At 49.2% G+C, this 19,845-nt stretch overlaps 1 protein-coding gene across 1 annotated transcript in view; it reads left to right on the top strand.

Moving 5' to 3' along the window:
• arhgap23a (Rho GTPase activating protein 23a) overlaps window positions 1-19,672 on the top strand; it is a 36,409-nt gene extending 16,737 nt beyond the window's left edge. The window contains 18 exon segments of the mRNA XM_080487909.1: window positions 11-1,604; window positions 7,439-7,547; window positions 7,632-7,671; window positions 9,183-9,320; window positions 9,400-9,708; window positions 9,835-9,896; window positions 10,061-10,179; window positions 10,449-10,561; window positions 11,066-11,218; window positions 11,310-11,388; window positions 11,493-11,566; window positions 11,715-11,804; window positions 11,987-12,112; window positions 12,205-12,246; window positions 13,378-13,471; window positions 16,031-16,062; window positions 17,050-17,745; window positions 17,747-19,672. Coding sequence (XP_080344035.1) covers window positions 11-1,604; window positions 7,439-7,547; window positions 7,632-7,671; window positions 9,183-9,320; window positions 9,400-9,708; window positions 9,835-9,896; window positions 10,061-10,179; window positions 10,449-10,561; window positions 11,066-11,218; window positions 11,310-11,388; window positions 11,493-11,566; window positions 11,715-11,804; window positions 11,987-12,112; window positions 12,205-12,246; window positions 13,378-13,471; window positions 16,031-16,062; window positions 17,050-17,745; window positions 17,747-18,535 — 4,659 coding nt within the window. The 3' untranslated portion in view covers window positions 18,536-19,672.
• The last annotated feature ends 173 nt before the right edge of the window (window positions 19,673-19,845 follow it).

Raw genomic sequence — 19,845 nt, 5'->3', positions numbered from 1 at the left:
CCTCCTGCAGGCGTACTCCCAGGATGCCTACCTGACGGGGAACGAACCATACGCCGGGGGAGCGGAGAACCTCCCGCCGCCGCCTCCCCTCTGTTACCCCCGCGCCAAGACCGCGCCCCTCGTCGGATCCCCCTTGTTGGCCCCCATGGGCCAGAACCAGCTGGATAACTGGAGTCGCTGGCCAGGCTCTTCCAGCCCCTCATCACCCTTGGACAACCGCTCCACTGTGGGCAGCCCCGCCAGCTGGCAGGAGGGGCGTGCAGGCGAGCCCGGCGGCGTGGGCCACAGCAGTCCAGCACACCGCACCGAGGAGATCCAGTACGGTATGACCAGCCAGCAGCCTCAGGGCCAGACCAGGGGGCGCTCCTACTCTTCCTCCTCCTCTTCAGGGGGCCCTCTGTCAAGCCCGCTGCAAGTCCATTACCCCAACCACCATGGCGGCAGCTCTTCGCAAGCTCAGCCACGCAAGTCCGGCTCGGCCTGGACCAGCCCCCCCCTCCCTCAGGTGGGCCACGGCCGCAGCGAGCGCTGCCAGCAGGCCCTCTCCGACTGGTACTACAGCCAGCAGCCCGAGCGCTCAGGACGCAGCATGCAGACCCGACACCGCAGCTACTCTCAAGACCGCCTCATCGACTCCAGGAGACAGCAGCAGCGGTCGGGTGGCTGGCCACACAGCGCCTCCCAGGACACTCTGCTCTTACTGCAGCAGTCTGGGCCGGGTCCTCAAGGGGAGCCCTACTGGTCCTATGGAGACTGGGAGGGGGCCCCAGAAAGGGGCCGCCAAGCCTCGAACTACACACGAACACGCTCCGAAAATTTACTGGCCCAGTATGATCGCCATGGCCGCTCGTTGGAGATGTTGGACCGGGCAGCAGCTGGTCTGGTCTCGCCTGGGTTCGAGAAGCCGTCATGGCACCAGCAGGCTTCCCAGCCTCCCCCAAGGACTGACGCCTACCCTCGGCAGGGGAGCCACTTCAGTACAGCACAGGCTGCGCCGCCACCGCCGCTCCGGCATTCACAGTTGCACTCCAAACACCATCACCAGTCCCACTCGCAGCCCCAGCAGGCGGCCCCTCAGAGCAGGCGGCTTCCCCCGGGGCAGAGCATGGACGACCAGCCGGTGGGCTACCGCAGCTACAGCCCCTCGTTTTATCGCAAGACGGGCCGCATCATGCAGCAAGCGCACTCTTTCAGGGACCCTTCATACTCTGGCCCCCACTTGAACTGGAACCCAGAGGGCACAGCGGCGCCTATCGCTGCCGCCACTGCTTCCCCGCTCACCTCCACCTCCTCAGAACCCCAGGACCGGGCCTACAGGCCGACCAACCACGAGAGAGAACGAGTGGAAGCGGTGGAAGTAGCACAGACTCAGGAGGTGGTGATGAGGCAGAAGCCTCCCACCGGGCGGAGGAACGCGCACGGCATGCGCAACCCCCACTATGCCCTGGCCATGGACGGGCTAGAACCCTCTTTGTTTTCCCCCGACCCCAAAGACTCCGCCTCGGCCCCTGGCTCCACGGGAGATGTGGCCCCACGCAAACCAAACGGCAGCCTCGCGCCCCTCCGCATCGAGGACGACTCTCTGGCCTCCATCCCATTCATAGGTGAGTGTGAAGCATCGGCTCCATGCCTGCTGACACAAACCTCCAACTGACCTTTAGACGTCGTCACGTCTTTTCTGAACGTAATCCCCACCGGCCGCTTATTGAAAGTTAGTGAGAGCTTCGCCGAGCGGAGAAGGGACGCCATGATTTGAGTAAAATTAGGAGTTTGGGTAATGTGTGTTTTCCTAATTTCCTCCCGGTCCATCTGTTTTGGCTCCAGGCTGTGCTCAAACACTTTTTTCCATTTTCTCACTCAAATGCTGCTTCTTCTCTGTGTCTATATTTGTGTGTGGCCTAGATCTCCTATACTGGCGGGGACATCAACCTGTTTGCACACTTTACTAATAAGGACTCATGTTACTGTGGGGACAGACTTTGAGGCCAACAATCAGAGAACTCTCTGCAGTAAGAGAGGAAGGCCGGTTTCAGGGTTCGGGTGAAGGTTGGTGCAGCTCAAAGTCACAGCTGGGTTTACGATAAATCTGCACAAAATTAATATAAGTCAATACAATTCCCCAAGAAGGCATGGAGACAGCACTTAAATGTGTTATTAACACTCTCAATGATTGCAAAATGGAGCGAGAAAGTGAACCTGAAGATCTGGAAGATTCAGCTGGTGTAGGGCTGGGCGTTTTGGCCCACAAAAACAATCTATGAATTTTTAAAGAAATATTCTAGTTTCTATTTGATTTTTCGACTTTTTTTCTCTATACATTTAAAAATGACATCAGATACATCATTAAAAGTGCAACTTCTTTCCTGTGATTGTCCTCGGAGCTAAAAATGCACATAAACAATCCCAAAATAAAAAGTCAGCGAAGCTCAGTCATTCCACAAATTCAAGCAAAAGTGCAACAGCAACTACGGAAACCCACAAGGAATGGGAGAACGGAACGCAGATAATATGGGAAAACTGTGGGGAGAGAAAAAAAACTTGAATTTGCTAAATCAAAATCTTTTTTTAGCTACAAGTTTGATTAATGGATCAAATGGATTTTTTTGCCCAGCCCTAAACTGATGTATTTCAGGGAAAGACTAAAGTAAAAGTAGGAGTTACACCTGAGTTCAGAAGTGTGTGAGTCTGTAGAAACTAACAACATGTGTGCATGCGTGTGTATTTGTGAATGTTTGGATAAAGTAGCAGTGGAACTTCCCACCGTCTTACAGACAATATTAAGATGTCTGAATCATCACCAAACCTGCTTCGGGTCCTGGATCATTAAGGTCACCTGACCGCACTGAGGACATTAAATGGAGGCTTTTGTTTGCATTGGAGCTTCTGGCTGCTCTTAAATTACAGAGTTACACTAATGGTTTCACTTCGTGTTTGAGTAGACCACAAGGCTAAAAACTAAGAGTTAACAGCGAGTCCCGGCTTTGGTTCTCTCACTGTGCTGTGCATTAAAAAGTCCGGTACATGTACAGTCTGTATACATGTAGGTTTGTGTGTTTGCGAGGCATCTGCCTTCGTGCCCAAGCTTGCTTTTCGCTCTGAAGAGTTTGAAAGGGAAGAGGCCCCTGCAGGCTTCCACTTCAGTTTTGTATCACTTGACATGGACGGCAGCCGCCAAGTCAAAACCGTAGGCAAATGAAGTTTGCTGGCGAGGCGAGCCCCCCCCCCCCCGTCAGCCTGTCACAGCCCGAGGAAAACAACCGCTGCTTTCCCCTCATGGCCAATAGATTGAAATCAGCTGACGGAGGAAGCTGTGACCCATCTTAGAATGGCCGCGCATGTTTGAGCCAAGCCACGCTCTGCCCATTAGAACGTCGTCTGAAAGAGAGAAAATCCAGGCGATCAGCAAGCCAGGCGGCATCCCTCTCTCTCTCTCTCTCTCTCTCTCTCTCTCTCTCTCTCTCTCTCTCTCTCTCTCTCTCTCTCTCTCTCTCTCTCTCTCTCTCTCTCTCCGCATTCCTTCCTTCACCTGAATCAAATGAAAGCAAGCAGTCAAGATCTGCAAGCCGGGACCCGTTTAACGGCCCTAAACTGAAACTAGGCTGGTTTTGTCCCCGCAGACGGGGGAGAAGCTTCTCCCTTCACTCCCTCTTTATCTCTCTGACACGGATGATGATTTAATCTGGCTCAGTTTGGGAACGTACAACTTCACAAGCTTTTTTATTTTTCCTCCTTGTGGTCCCCAAAGCGCGGCTGTCTGCGAGATAGGGAGCACAAAGGGGGCCGTGTCTGCAGGCAAACCACGTCTGGTGTTAAGATATTGATTGTTTTCAGACTTTAATCCAAAGTTTGATACTTTCCGGTTGCAGCAGCAGTATTTTACCCACCGAGACGCTTCCGACATGAATCTGAGCTGTAAATTACCAGGGGGTCGTTTTTCTTTCTTTTGTGGGGAACAGTAGGAGCTCATACGCTTTGCTCCCGACGTCAATGCTGCTATTGTACGGCTCTGACAGATGAAGCGGTCAGTGTGTCAGCGTGTGTGAGAGGAAGGTTCAGTCCACGACCGTCTTTACTGGCGACGCCCCCGAAACATGAGCGACCACAAACAAGACTTTCTGTCCCGCCGAGTTTCCCGCTCCCGTCAGACGGCTTTTTTCTTTGTCTAATTACATTCTATCGCTCCATCTATTTTTTTTTTTATATAAATCTTTCATTTTGAAGCCACTGAGACGAAATGCAAGCGACAACAATTCAACACATTTATAGAGGAGTTGGTGTATTTGTCTCTTAATCAACACGTTTCAAGCAGAAGTCATAATCATGAGCAAGTTTGTAGATTTTAAACCAAAAACCAGCTGAATATTTTTGACCACTGTTTGTCATCTTGGCCTTTTTTAAGGATACTGTGTGTTTTATAGACTAAGTTACTGATAAAAATGTGAAAATACTCTGAAGTTTAATTGTTAATATCTGCTTAGACAACCTTTTAGATATTTAGGGCATTCTAGTACACATAACTTATGTATAATTGTTTATAAATTTCCCAAAAGGTAATCAGATTTGACTGTTTTTAATTTTTTTGCTGTACAAAGATCTTAAAACAAATCAGACGTGTCTATAAGGTATAAAGATAAGCATCCGAAACACCAACTCCTCAATATCAATCATCACTAAGTCGACAAAGTAAGTAAAGACATCTCAGTAATCTGACCGTTGAGGGATTTATATTGGAATTTACTTTAAAGTACTACTTAATCCCTTTTAATTCAACACCTCTCTCTTCACCTTTCATCCCAGCTGTAATCTCCAGGTTCTGAAGTCCACATGATATTATTGGATGTGCTGTGATGTGTTGCTCCCCTCTGCTGGTCCGTCTCCGTCTCCGGGCTCTGAGTTCACTCTCCGTTAATGACGGCCTTTGTTAAACCCACAGCCCGGCTATTTCTGGGCCCTGCTGTAAACAGGCAGATTCCTCATCCCAGATTGGGAATGTTTTCCACCTCATGTCGGGATTCCAAAAGCGCCCATGAGTGCAGAACAGAGCAGCAATGGCGGGTGGGAGGTGGAGACCCATGTCAGATGGTTGGATCACCAGAAAGGTGGAAAACAGTGATAAAATGAGAGCGACCAGATAGAAAAATCACAAAACTGATGACATTCCAAAGCAGGAATTTAGTTTGTGTGTGTGAGTGGATGGTGGACTGATACTCTGCTGCCCCCTGCTGTTTCCTCGCAGAACAGTCTGGAGCTACTCAGCAAAACAGTTTCAAATGTCACCAGAAAATCCAGCTTCTCCTCATTTTATGCAACTATCAAGCTCGGCCTCTAACCCCTCTGTCTGCCAGGAAGTGTGTGTGTGTGTGTGTGTGTGTGTGTGTGTGTGTGTGTGTGTGTGTGTGTGTGTGTGTGTGTGTGTGTGTGTGTGTGTGTGTGTGTGTGTGTGTGTGTGTGTGTGTGTGTGTGTGTGTGTGTGTGTGTGTGTGTGTGTGTGTGTGTTAGAGTTTCATATCCTTTTACAGCAGCTGAAACTCTTAAAAAGACCTCAGTTTGAATTCTAAGGCTAAAGAAAAGCTCTTTTGTCTTCTCAACCTTCATTCACTGTAAAAAAAAGAAAAACAGTTTTCATCTCCTTCAACATTTATATTCGCCTCCTTCCCCTGATCCGTTATCATTTGCTTAGATTTGAACATTTTCTCTCACACATATGGGATCCTACACTACTGTATTTCATAAAGAAGTGAAACCCGGAGCTTTATAAATCTCAGACAAACTCTCCTCAGTCAACTACTGAGCAGCTCTTTCTGTTGCAACACCGGACACAGGTACTGTATTATCTCAGATATTTGCTTATTTACCATGAACCTGCCCCCCCCCCTTCCAAAATAGTCATGTTGCAGTTCTGTTGATTCATTGCTGACAGAGTGCTGCAGGTTTTTGATCCTCGGCCATGGATTAGACCTTTGTGTCGTGTCGATCGTGTACTTCTGCTGCCTCAGCATGATTGCTGTCGTTTGTTGAATATATAACTGGATGAACGACTATTTGCACTGTTTGTTCAGTATCTTTGACGGTAACCGTGCGGTTCCTCGTCGATTCCTCCCCCCTCTTCAAAAATCTCACCTGTCTGTACCTTCTCCTAACCTAACCCCTGCTTCTTTCCTCTTCCCTTTTTTTTATTTCCATTCTGACCCTTTTTATTTCTTCTCTAACACCTAACTCTGACCTTTTCTCCTCTACCCTTCCTCACCCTGCATCCCTCCTCCTCCTCCTCCTCCTCCTCCCCACCAACAGACGAGCCAACCAGCCCCGGCGCTGACTTGCGCGCCCGCCACGTGCCGGCGTCCTCCGTGGTGTCCAGCGGCATGACTTCTGCGCCCGCCGTGGCCACCAGCCCCGCCTCCCCCACCTTCACCTTTCCCCTCACTAGGCTCTTCTCACGCGACTGCAGTGAGTTCCCCCCCCCCCTTCTTGCTCCCTACCTCGCCACTGCATGCAGCCAAAAATTAAATCTCTCTTCTTTTGTTTGTTATTGTGCTGCACTCATATCTTCTTAGTCCATAGATTGATTTCTGAAGCGCGCGTTACATCTTTAAATGAAACTGCATGGTTGTTTTGCCTACTCTTGCATTTTGAAGAGGTTTGAAGAGCCTCTCTGCCGCTGTAATTTCCATCTTATCAAACAATTTTTGTCTTTTCATCTTCAAAGTCTCTCAAAACACATAAAATTTCTTATCCATGCTTGCTTAAAGAGAATTACTTTTCATGATTCGCTGGCTTCAGTTTGCAGAATGGAGCTGTTTCACTTCACGACACTGACGTCTGTTCTCGCATTAATCTTGAAACAAGTTACTTTTTTCGACTGAGAACTGGAACCATTGATAAGACGGAGCTTCGAAACAGACAAAAATCGCTTGACAAGATGAAAGTTACGGAACGTTTGTACCTTTCGTTGGTGATTTGCATGCACACGTGTGCTCAAAGGGATTTTTGGTGATTCTCCCAAACATGCATGAAGCTATAAAAGGAGTGTGTTGTGCACTAAAGTAACCCGCAGTGTTTAGACTGCAATCGCAGATCTGCATGATACTTCAAAACAAAAAGGCACAAATGCATGCCGGCCCGGGATTTACATACATTTCTGACACTTGACCTGCATGCCGGTGGTGAGCGAAGCAGTCCACAGAAGGTTTTCCTCCTCCCTGCTGCTCCAGCTCACGTCTGCATCGTCCATCTTCACCACGTCACAACACTCGCTTCAGTCCTCCTCCTCCTCCACCTCCCTCACTGTCCCCATCTCCTAATCCAACACCACCTGCCCCGGTGATTGGCATTACATCAACATTCTGTCTTTCTCTCTGTCTCTCTCTCTCCTTCCTTTGTTTCCTCTCTCTCTCTTTCTCTCTCTTTCTCTCCATTCATTCATCCTTTCATCAAGCAGGCAGTATTAAATCCAGTCGCCGTTCCTCCTATCTTCTAGCCATCACCGCCGAGCGCTCAAAGTCATGTGACGAAGGACTCAACTCATTCAGAGAGGAAGGACGCATCCTGTGAGTTCTGAGAAGCAGAGATAGACATCATTCCCAATACATTGTGTGTAGAAAATGATCATTGACGTGGTTGTTTCTTTACAGGAGACTTCCTAAAAGAGTCAAGAGCTTCTTTACAGACGGGGTGAGTTCAAGCTCTCATTATGAATATACAAATAATTCCTGGTATGTGGAAATAATATGTAAATTTAAAGACAACAAGGCAAAGAAATCATTCAAATGCACTATATATAACTATATTCAACATGTCAAAGCATATATACACATGATGTTACAGTTTTCACTTTTTAAGTCACTGTGGTTTGATGTGGGTCAGAACTAAGTGGTTCAAATTAAGACTTCGACCATCAATTATTGATTTTCATTATATATTTTGTAGGCGACATTTGGCCGGTAAAGAAAATTCAGAAAAGTCACAAAGCTGTGGCGTCAAAACGAGTGACACGGTCTGGTTGTTATATCACATATATAAAGTCTCTGTATCCTGCGGTCGTGTGACATAAGGACAAATGAAATATCAGGGACAAATATGTCACAGGTGATATTGTAAAACATTGTTGACTTTGACAGAAGTGAAACAAGTTAAAAAAAACAACGTAATATTTAGTCATATTTGTGGCGTTAATGTTGTAACGAGGCAGCAGTTTAGAAAAAAGCCACTAAGTAATCTAGTAGGTGAAAACCTTTAACAATACCAAAATCACATTGATGTGTAAGTTTTCTAGGAGAATTCAGGCCGTTCAGCCACGTTGAGATGAGATTCACAACTGTAAGGAGTATTGTTAATATCAGTTTGTTAGATTTGGATGTGTTAAGAGCTCAAATAAAAAAAAAACAACCTGAAACCCGAATGAATAAAAGCCGTGAAGAAACTCTGTAGTCATAGCTTCATTGAAACACGCCTGCCACGGCAACTCAAGGCTTAAATCACACTCCTTTCTCCCTCATGCACCTAAAATGGAGAAAGAATTGAATCAATACAAATCAATTACAAACATTTCACGAGTCATGAGGTAAAACAATACGCATCAAAAAAAACTTCAAACAACATACGAAGGACAGAACTTTTGATATCTGTTTTCTCTCTTTGCCAAACTTGAGTAAACACAAACTTCATCAGCTCGTCTCTCAACCTGGCAGAATGACAACGTCTCTCACAGACACAGCTGATGTGTTTACTACTTACTTGTGGCGCAGTTTCAGGAGTGAACTACTGATAGAAAAAAAAAAAATCCCGGACAGCTCGCCAGCATGTGTGATTCACGGCGACGTAATAAAACTAAGGTGGAGTAATCAATGAATGCATTCAGACCAGAATTAATACGACAAACGTTTGAAGCTGCAGGGAGAAAACGATTGTAACCAAACATATGAAACGATTCTCAACACATTTGTTGTTCAATGATTCGATTCAGCAGAAGTCTAAACGGTGAGTAGGTGGTAGGTATATATAATTTTCACTTCCACCTACTCCATTTCTGACTTTCTGTATCGTCTTGTTTGCTGCAAATAAATGAACTAAAAAGTAAAACGTGGCTATATTCTCTATTACTTTCTTTGATTGTCACGTCCAAAGATGTGAAAGGTTAGAGCGTGTCCAGCGGGCTGGCGTGACCGTGTCTGTCTGTGTTTCAGTCTCTGGACAACTTTGGGACAGCAGAGGAGGTTCGCTCCAAGCGTCACTCCACCTCGGAGCTGGGAAACATCACGTACAGCGACGTGCGGCGGGAGGGATGGCTGCACTTCAAGCAGATCCTCACCGAGAAGGGCAAGGTGGGCACGCCCCGGCTCCCGTCCGGAGAACCCACTGATAAGCCGCCGCTCGCTCACGGGTCACATCTTGTCTCCGCAGAAGGTGGGAAGCGGCATGCGTCCGTGGAAGCGGGTCTTTTCGGTCCTCCGCTCCCACTCGCTGTTCCTCTACAAGGACAAGAGGGAGGCGGTGCTCCGCGGCGCCACCATCGGCGGGTCGGCCGAGGACGAGCAGCCCATCAGCATCCGCGGCTGCCTGGTGGACATCGCCTACAGCGAGACCAAGCGGAAACACGCCCTCAGGCTGACCACCCAGGACTTCTGCGAGTACCTGCTGCAGGCGGAGGACCGCGAGGACATGCTGGACTGGATAAAGGTCATCAGGGAGAACAGCAAGACCGACAGCGAGGTCAGAGGACTCCCTTGTTTCTCCTTGGATTTATCCGCTAATCTGATTCCGACAGCCGCCGAGTGTGTCTGTGTGTGTGAGTGTGTGAGTAATCAGAAACGTGATGTGGATCTGTGTTTGTTGCAGGAGCTCGGCTTCTCCAGACAGGCCCTCATCAATAAGAAGCTAAATGATTACCGGAAACAAAGGTGCGTCACCAGAGTTTGCATCTTCTCTCCTGCTTGGGAAGGTTTTCATCTTCCAGAGATTAGCAGCTCAGCTCAGCTCTCCGCGAATGTCTTCGGAACACGAAAGTCACGGTAGAAAACCCTCCTGGTGGCCAGCAGTCGTGACTCTTTGTCTCCTCCTGCAGTCCGACAGCCAGCAAGCCAGACTCGTCTCCCCGGATGTCCCGCATGAAGCCGCCTTTCCTCCTCAACAAGGCGGAAAACGCTGCCGGAGCGCCACGATCCCCAAAAACAGACGGCAAAGGTCAGTGTCGGGGGGAGGGGGAACTGTGCAGGATACACTGAATGTGAAAACACTACAAACTCTGCTCTCTTGGGCTTTTGTTAAGACTCCAGAGTGAACAGCCTGTGAATCTGAACCTCAGCAAAGCTGTGAAAGCTCTTTACAATTCACACACATTTGTGTAAACACCTTCAGCAGAGAGCTACTGTTTTGTGTTTTGGTTTTTTTTCTGTTACAACCCGAGGATGAGGACGCACACAAATAGAACGAATGCACTGAAATGTTTGCAGATGAGTCTCCAAAGTCTCCGTGGGGAATCAACATCATGAAGAAGACGAAGAAGGCCGGGCCCAAAGCCTTCGGCGTGAGGTTAGAGGAGTGTCAGCCTGGAGTCAACAACAAGGTCAGCCGCCATTACAGCCTTCAACAAAAACAAGTCAATAAAGGCTGAGTAATAAGATCAATTAATTGCATGATGTAATATAGATTTAAGTGAGATAAATAAATGGAAGAAGACTCTTCTAATAGAGCAAATTAAAATGTGTAATAGTTGTAATTGAAACGCTACCAAGAGGAGATGAAAAGAAAATGTTGGTTGGAAAAACAAAATACACTAAACTACAAAGGAAATTTGGGCTAACAGATGAGAAAGCACATAAAAGCGTGAAGATGTGGCCTTTAAAAAATATCCCCATTATTCTCTGGATGGTTTTTCCGGCGGCTCAGTCGATAATGATTTAAATCAGCATGACTAAATGTTTTAGTTCTGCTCCGGGAAACAAGGAAAAGTTAAAGAGCCGGAGGTTCTGAGGAGCCGTTCAGATTTAACAACGTGGAGCGTTTCTGTCAGGCGGACTTCAGAGGCTTTAACGCTCGTGCGGACGCTGAGTTGTGTCCTTCCTCTCAGTTCATTCCCTTGATCGTGGAGATCTGCTGCGGCCTGGTGGAGGAGATGGGTCTGGAGTACACCGGCATCTACCGGGTCCCCGGGAACAACGCCTTGGTGTCGCTGCTGCAGGAGCAGCTCAACAAGGGCGTCGACATCAACCCCGCAGAGGAGGTACAAAACACTGATATGTGTAGAGTAATGGGAAACAGAACCCATTGTGGTGCGTCGAGGTGTCTGAGTCGTCTCCGTGTCTCCTCCTCAGAAGTGGCAGGACCTCAACGTCGTCAGCAGCTTACTCAAATCCTTCTTCAGGAAACTTCCCGAGCCGCTCTTCACCAACGGTGAGTCCAGATGTGCTCCAGCAGGCCTTCGCGCTCCCGCCACCCCACGCTCTCATCCCAATCAAATCCCGCGTGTAAATGGAATGTTTCCTTCACCTCAACAGACAAGTACAACGACTTCATCGACGCCAATCGGATGGAAAGCGCCTCGGAACGACTGAAGACCATGAATAAACTCGTACGTGTTTGCACTGATTTATTACAGCTGGTTGGCCTGCTGGTGGAGGACACGCTGGTGTCCAGCAGGTTAAACAGGTTCACCATTTTTGTCTCGGCTTCTCTCATTCTTCCTTTTCTTGACATATATATCTATCTTTTTTTTACAGATTCGAGACCTCCCTGATTATTATTACCACACTCTGAAGTTCCTGGTTTGTCACTTGAAGACAGTCGCCGACAACTCCGATAAAAACAAGGTGTGTAGACGTCGCTCCAATCCGTCTTTTATGATTCACTCAGCAGTTCATTGTGGGACGAACACTGGGAGACAAGAGAAGCATGCACACTGATTCAGTCCGTTTGGAGAGTCAGGCCGGGAATCAAACCGCTGTAAGAAGCCGTAGCGCAGCAATGTAATGGAAACGTCTCGCCTTTCCAGATGGAGCCTCGTAACCTGGCTCTGGTGTTCGGGCCGACGTTGGTTCGGACCTCGGAGGACAACATGAAAGACATGGTCACGCACATGCCCGACCGTTACAAGATCGTAGAGACGCTCATCCAGCATGTGAGAGACGTGCCGCGGCACGCACACTTTAATCCCGCCGGTTCAGGCCTCGGCGTCGTGCTCACGCCGAGTGTTTGTGGTCTTTCTTGCAGTGCACCTGGTTCTTCACGGACGAGTTGGACAAAGATGAGAAGGTGCGTTGCTTTGTGTTGATGTGCGAGCGCTAATTTGGAGGCGTGGTAACGTGCCGCGCCGATGATTATTTCAAAATGCAGCTGATGGGAGTAGAGGCGCTTTGAAGGCAGGAAGTCAAAGCTCGAGATGCGGCGCACAAAGACCTCATTATCGTGAAGTCGGGAGAAAAAAACCCCACACGGTGCCTGAGCTCAAAAAAAATGAGCTTTCAACAAGCGAAACAACTGGAATGACAGAAATCTCTGCCAGAGATGATGGAAACGTCGCATTCATTAGCTGGAAACTCTCAAATTTTACCATTGGGGGAAATTGCCGCCACCGAAAGTGTTCCCATGGCAACAGGAAACAATCAGCAAACCCACCCCCTCATAATCTACAGGAACATGAAGGAGCAGCGGTGTCACCACTTATATAAGTCAACATGTGCATGAAATGAAGCTGGGCAGGTCAGCCGTGTTTACACACATCACATCTACACCTTTAAAGAATCGTTGCTCTTTTCTACAGGCGATGAAATAAAGAGATGAAGAAGGCTAATCGAATCTCTATCTTCACTAAACTACTGTAGCTCCAGACAACAGGCGCCACAAAGAAATAAGAAAATCAACACTCATCAGTATAACAATAAAAATATTTATTCCACATCTGATCATTTAACTTCGTACTTTAGAGTTATTAGACTTTGAAAGTTCAAGGCCTCTAAAAAAAAAAAATCTAATTTACTTATAAAGAATATTCATTTACTTCTTTAAACTCTTTTTTCAGTTTTCCTGCTCAAAGGTTTGAAATTTCCCAGTCGCTCTTGAACGTTTCACTTCATATGTTTCTCATTTTTCTCTATGTGAGGGAAACAAAAATCTGTTTTTGCCATTTAGAATCTGTAAAAATCCTGTTTGTTCTTGAGAGAACAAAAGTCATGTGAGCTCATGCATAAATTAAATAATTAAAAAAAACAAACGCTAATCTAGCTGCAATAATAAACTCCAAACATGACGACCCCCCGTCCATATCCTCCCTCCAGCGGCTGTAATGTGAACATGACTTAAATCAACGTGTCACTCTTCTTGTGGACGTCCTGCTGTGGCTCCTAAATGGTTAAAGTGGATGTGACCCGCTGTGTCTCCCTGCAGACGCCGGTGGACACGGAGGACGTGCAGCCCGCCCCCAACATCGACCACCTGCTGTCCAACATCGGCCGCACCGCCCTGCTCGGCGAGGCCTCAGGTGAGCGCGCGCCGTGCAGCCGTCCGCCTCTCACTGAGCCGGCCGGCCGCCAGTATCAGTTGGCGGCCTGCGATTCATGCTGCGTGTTCCAGCCTGGCGCGCGGGGGGGGGGGAATTCCTCAATCGCCGCAGTCGACCCGTCGTGTACTGAAACGATGACGTCCGGGAGTGTTTCACTGTTTTACGTAGAAAGGTGTAGAACAGAGTGAAACTTATTTTAGGAGATTAATTACAGTGATACGATAAGTTTTCCTGTATAAGACACAATATATAAGTTGTTAATACATAAAGCCTGATGTTTCAAGCTTTGTGAGCTCATCCCTCACACCACACTTACTGATGGGGGGCTTCCTTTCACTAGTCTTTGGAGGTTTGTCCCAGTTTGAAACCAGAATTCCCTCCTTCCCTGCCGATCTGGAACGCAGCACATCGCCGAGGCCTCACACGCCTGATCACTCGCAGTGTTTCTGTACTTCACTCTTTTCTGCTGACCTCTTTTTCTCCCTCCACGTTGCTCATCGTTCACTTTCTTTGTGCATCTCTGCGTTTCCTTCTCTTAGCTGAGCCTGTGGAGCAGCCACTGCGGTAGGACGGGAACTCCCCTGGCAATACGTGTGTGTGTGTGTGTGTGTGTGTGTGTGTGTGTGTGTGTGTGTGTGTGTGTGTGTGTGTGTGTGTGTGTGTGTGTGTGTGTGTGTGTGTGTGTGTGTGTGTGTGTGTGTGTGTGTGTGTGTGTGTGTGTGTGTGTGTGCGCAGCCGAGTCAGTGCGTCGTACTGTTACAGTGCAATAATGAGTGTGTGAGAGAGTGAGGGAGTGAGTGTGTCAGTGTGGTGGTGATGGCTTGTGTCTCCATGGTCTCCATTCCCCTCCTGAAAGTGTCTCACAGTCAGACTGAGGTCTCCGTTAAGCAGCTGTCCCGTCACTGTCGGCCCCGGTCTGACTAACGAATTAATGGATGGATGGATTAATGGATGGACGCTCTCTGCCTGTCAGAGCTGCTGCTTCTGACGCTGGGGTGTAAACTGTGTTCTGTCACTTAAAGACACTTCCCTCACTCGTGGCTCGTGCACGCCGCTCTGTCGTTCACCCGCTGCCCGCCGCCGCCTCCCGCTGAGCCCCTGAACTCCTGCAGCTCTCACTGATTCAATTGTAACTGGAGTCTATTTTGAGTGAAGCATCCAAGTAGGATTTCACACACAAAATTTTTTTATATTTTTGGGCTCTTTTTTACCGTAATTGCATCAAAACCGCTCACCTCAAGTTTGAGCCTCCCTAATCTAATCTAAGAAATACTGTAGACCCCCACTCCAGTATCTAGCGAACACTCTTACATTTAAAAAAATTTAAATAAAAAAAAAAAGCTCTAGGGTTCTAGAAAGTGTTTCGTTCATCGATTCTGGTCTGGCGCCCCCCTGTGGTCCCCGGTGACTCCTCAGGAGGGGTCGCGGGCCCCATGTTTGGAATAAGAGATTTTATAATACGAGACTAAAACAGGAAAGTTTGTTTCATGTCAAATCATACGAGTGTAGAAACGTCATTGTTTTCTCCTGTTCCAACCTCACAAAGTCCTCATTGATACGTGTTTATTTCACCCACATGTAAAACCATAAATAACACTAAATATGCACTATTGCAATCCCATTGTCATGGATTTTGATTATATTCTGAAGATTATGGTGGAAGAGTAGAAGTTCCAGCTGCTACATGAAAAATGCCACTGACAGGTTTTCTTCATCTTTAAATATCTCCCCACAACATTTTCTGTTAGTCGGGATAAAAATGGACTAATCGCATTAAAAAAAGCTGGAGCTTCTCTAATTTGATAGTTAACCGAGTCATGAAGGTGGTGCCGCTTCATTTAAACACTGAGTCTTTCTACAGACGGAGGATTTCCTCCACTAATTGAACCAAGAATTCCACTGAACTTGTCAGAGAGGTGATGTGAAACTTGCCAAAAGCTCCTAATCTCCTGATAGAGAGAAAATCCTAATCTGCGCTTTTCCTTCCTGCATTATTGTGCTTTTGTTTGTGAGGGAAGGAGTTTCTCTCCATCCTGCCGATTAGTTCTGCTTTCTCTCCACTCACTATCATATCTGTGTGTGCTGTGATTTCCTAATGTTGTTGTTGTTGTTGTTGTTGTTGTTTCGCCCTCGACATCCAAACCCTGCTTCTCCAATCATTGTGTTTCCTCCACGTTGCTCCAGCGTGTAAATCTTCATCCTGGGGGGGTTTGGTCATGGTGAGAGGACACAGGGGGGGAAATTTATCTGCGGTGTTTCTCTCTTCTTCTTCTTCTTCTTCTTCTTTTAAATGACAAAGGAGACACAAAACTGCTACTGCGCTGTTTCCTACCAAAGTAAAGCGTCCCATGCGGTGACGTCACGGCGGGTGGATTAACACCTTTCTCACCGTGACAGTGCAGGAGCAGTTTCCTGTGATTTATTGCCGTTTCGTCAGCGGCCTCTGTGTCCTCCACCATGTTCTGTTCTGGCCTTCTGTCTCGCTCCGGCCCTGCTGACCCACTCATCTCTTCATTTTTATTTTTTCCCCCCCGACAGACTCAACCAACAGTGACTCTGCCAAATCAAAGGTAACGACTTCCTCACAAGGTCACGCCGATTGTAACGCGTAACGTCGCCCCGGCTGAAACTTTGGGCCGTTCTGACATTTGATCCTCTTGTGGGCGGAGCCTGAGACGTGAACGCCACTGGAAAGTAGTCATCCATCAAGCCTTTTCAGATTAAAAGTTCAAACGATGAGAAGTCACAGGGTGGCAGAAGAAACGAGACTCGTGCCGAGATCTGTTGAGCCTGCAGGAGAAAGAGCCGTGGAGAGAGGAGATCTAGTCTGTATTAAAATCTGAGAATATTACTAATTGGACAGGAACATTTCTTTTGAAAAAAGGCAAATCCGTCTTCAAAACCGGCGCCATTGATCTCCTGACTGAATCAATTCATATTAAAGTCGTGTCACTTCATTCAGTGTTCATCTAAAAGGAAGTATTCAGTCAGACTGACCACATAACGGGGTTGAGGTGTGCAGAGTATCAACATCAACAAACAACAAAATGCTCCTGAAGAGCATTAACATCCACCAGGAAGACAAACTAGAAGGTTGTGAAACTGCACGTTAAATATTGATAAAAAAAATAAAAAACTAAAGCTGTGAAATGTCGGGGGGGCAGATGTGGATTTGGGCAGTTCATGCATGAAAACATTCAATCATCCTTCAGCTGAGTTTAGAATTAAAGAGTGAAGAGTGAGGATCTCGGCTCAAATTGAATTTCTGCAACAGAAGATATTCCGCCGTAAACGGCGATACGAGCACGTCTGAGGGCGAAGAGTCGCCGCCACTTGTTCCACCGTGACGTCGGTCGGTATTTTGGTTCAATGAACCACTGGGAGATGTTTTTTCCTGCAGCTGTTCAAACGGAAATCGTTTCAGGCACCAAACCAAAGAGGATCAAATGTGAAGCGTTTCCTCGGGGGGGGGGGGGGGGGGGGCTTCTTTTGTGGCTCGCCGTGTTGAGGCGCAGCCGTTGTGTCGGCGCCGCAGTGACGTGTTGCTCCTCTTTCAGGGGTCGTGGGGGTCGAAGAAGGACCTCACCGCCAAGGACTTCCTGACTCTGTCCATCATGTCCGCCGTCACCGGACGCAAACGCAGGAAACGCCACAACGCCCGCCGCGTGGGCAGCAGCACCGACGACGACTCCGAGCATGAGCCAATCAAAGCGGGGCACCTGGGGGCGGAGGAGGAGGAGGAGGCGGAGTCGCCGGTGGGAGACACTGCTCCTCACGCAGAGGAAGAGGAGGATGAAGATGAAGAGGAGGAGGATGAGGAGGAGGAGGAGGAAGTCATAGAAGACGGAGCGAAGGAGAAGGTAGAAGAGTCGGCGGCGACGACGGCGGCACCAGTCACTCCTGAGCCGCCATGTTGTAAAGAGGAAGAGGAGGCGGGCGGAAGGCAGGCGGCCGTGTTGTTGTCTGAGGAGGAGGGGCCGACGGAGGTGAAGGGGCCGCGGTGGCGAGCTCCAGACGACGCCCGCTCCATCGTCTCCGGTTACTCCACCCTCTCCACGTTGGGGCGGAGCTTAGGGTCTGAGGGGCGGGGCGAGGACGCGGACGACGAGCACAGCGAGCTGGTGAGCGAGACGGACAACGAGAGCGGCTTCGCCTCGCGCTCCCTCACCCAGGAGAGACCCGACAAGCCCCCGAAGACACCCGCCAACGCCGGGCCGGCGGCCCCCCCCGCCGCCACCACCAGCGCCCCCAGCGGCTGCCGCCCCGCGCAGCTTCCTCTACACACATTACAAACCCCCCACACTGGCGTCCGCCAGCCCTCCCACCCCGCCCGCCGCCGTCACGCACACCCCGGACCCTGCCGAGAGGAGCGACGGGGGGGCGCGCTCCACCACGCCCTCGTCCTCCTCCTCCTCCACCACACACAGACTCCACTCGCGGCCGTCCTTCAACTCGCACAAGCTCATCCAGTGCGACACGCTGGCCCGCAAGAAGCTCAAGTCGGAGAAAGCCAAAGCCCGCTCGCTGGACCTGCTGGAGTTGGCGGCGGCGGTGGCAGTTCAGGGAGAGGGCGGGGCCGGCCCGGGGCAGGACGGCGCCCCCAGAGCCAAGAGGGACGCCTCCAGGACCAACCCCTCCTCGGGCAGCAGCCAGGAGAGCCTGCGACCGGCCCGCCCCAAACCGGCCCCGCTCCCCAGTGAGGCCGCCTCCTTCACGCCGACCGGCCCCGGAGGACGCTCCCTCGCCGAGCAGGTGCGCGCCCGGCTGCTGGGCTCGGCCGACGACCTGCGCAGCGTGGGGCTGAGGAAGCCTCTGTCGCCCGAGACGCGCAGGAAGAGGCGGGCCTGGCGCCGACACACCGTGGTGGCGTCGCCCACGGAGACGTCGGAGAAGAGACCGCAGCTGACCGTCGCCGAGTTCCCCCTGTCGCCCATCAGTCCCAATCAGCTCAAAGCAACAGGGCGGTCGCCGGGCGCCGCCGGCCCGGACCACGGGCCGGCCGGACGCCAGGCGACGCCCTCGCGGTTCCACCAGTACCTGTGAGCCAACTGACTCTGACCCCCGGCAGGTCGGTGACCCGGCAGCAGGGCCGACACGGCGTCCAGTCGCCCGGCGTGGCGAGCTGCGTTGGCGTTGGCGAGGGCGTTCCAGTGGTGCCAAAGCTTTTAGTCTTCTCTTTGTAGAAAACGACACGGAGACACGTCACAGCCAAGAATTCTCCCAGAGGCTCGTCCTCCCTCAAATCACACGTGACTTAAATTAAAGGTTCAAATCCCTTCAAGTGACCGGCGGGGGACCCCACCCCCCCCCACCCCCATCCCCCCCAAACCCCAGCTGGTTCTTGACAGAATGGTGCTTCTTGTCAAAGTGGTGTTCGACTGTTACTTACCACCGCTTTTCTAAAGTTACTTCACTGAACCTGAACAAAACGCAAAAAAAACCCCAACTAAACTTTTAACCATTTCATGACCTAATTTGTCCGATCAGTGTTTCACCTCCACAATAAAGCGTCCTCCCGCCACCTTTACCTGTTAATAATGTCGTGTGGTGACCACGTTCTGAGCGTGCAGGTGTTTTGTCTTATACAGGTTTTTTTTGTTGTTTTTGTAACATTTGTACAAAGCCTTGTTAAGTTAACCGTGTAAATAGAAATAATATGTTATCATATTTGGTTTGACTTTTTTTTTTTTTTTTAGCTTTTTTTTTTTTTAACGGTTTACAAAATGTGTGTACAAGTCATGTCTTTCAAGGTGTAACTTGAAATGTCTCCCTTAATATATTCTGTTTTTGTTTTATATTCTATATATATATATATATATTATATATATATATATATATTTTGTATTAAAGTAAAAAAAAAAAAATTCTTTATTGTGATTCCACCTGTTCAGAGGAGATAAACATGACTCTGCCTGCTCGTTACTTCCTCCTCGATGGCCTTTCTGATTCGCAGCACTGTGCAGACGACCTTTTATCTCGTCTTGTAATAAACGTGTCGCGACTTCACTTTGAAGTCGCATCCCGTGACTCCGTGTAGCATCTCGTCCGGTTAATGATTAGATCGTGCGAGCTCTGACCTCAACTCTAGTTTTGTGTTTCGAAAGGGGGCGGTGCTTACAAATGGCTCCATTTCAGGGGGAACCTTGTGTTGTGCTCACGCCCCCCCCCCCCCCCCCCCCCCCCCCCAATCATGACGAGGAGTTTTCCATACGGTCACATCCTAATAAACTGACTCTTGCAGAGGGGGGTGGGGGGAGTCGGTACTCTGGAGGAAATGAAAACAGAATGTCTGCTTCTATTCTCTCACAAACAGGGAGGGGAGGGGCCGCTCCAGACCAAATGACACAGTGAAG

The sequence above is a fragment of the Lipophrys pholis genome, assembly GCF_963383615.2.
Source record: "Lipophrys pholis genome assembly, chromosome: 19".
NCBI lineage: Eukaryota > Metazoa > Chordata > Actinopteri > Blenniiformes > Blenniidae > Lipophrys > Lipophrys pholis.
The sequence above is the reverse complement of the archived record's forward strand: the minus strand, read 5'-3'. Positions and strand labels throughout refer to the sequence as shown.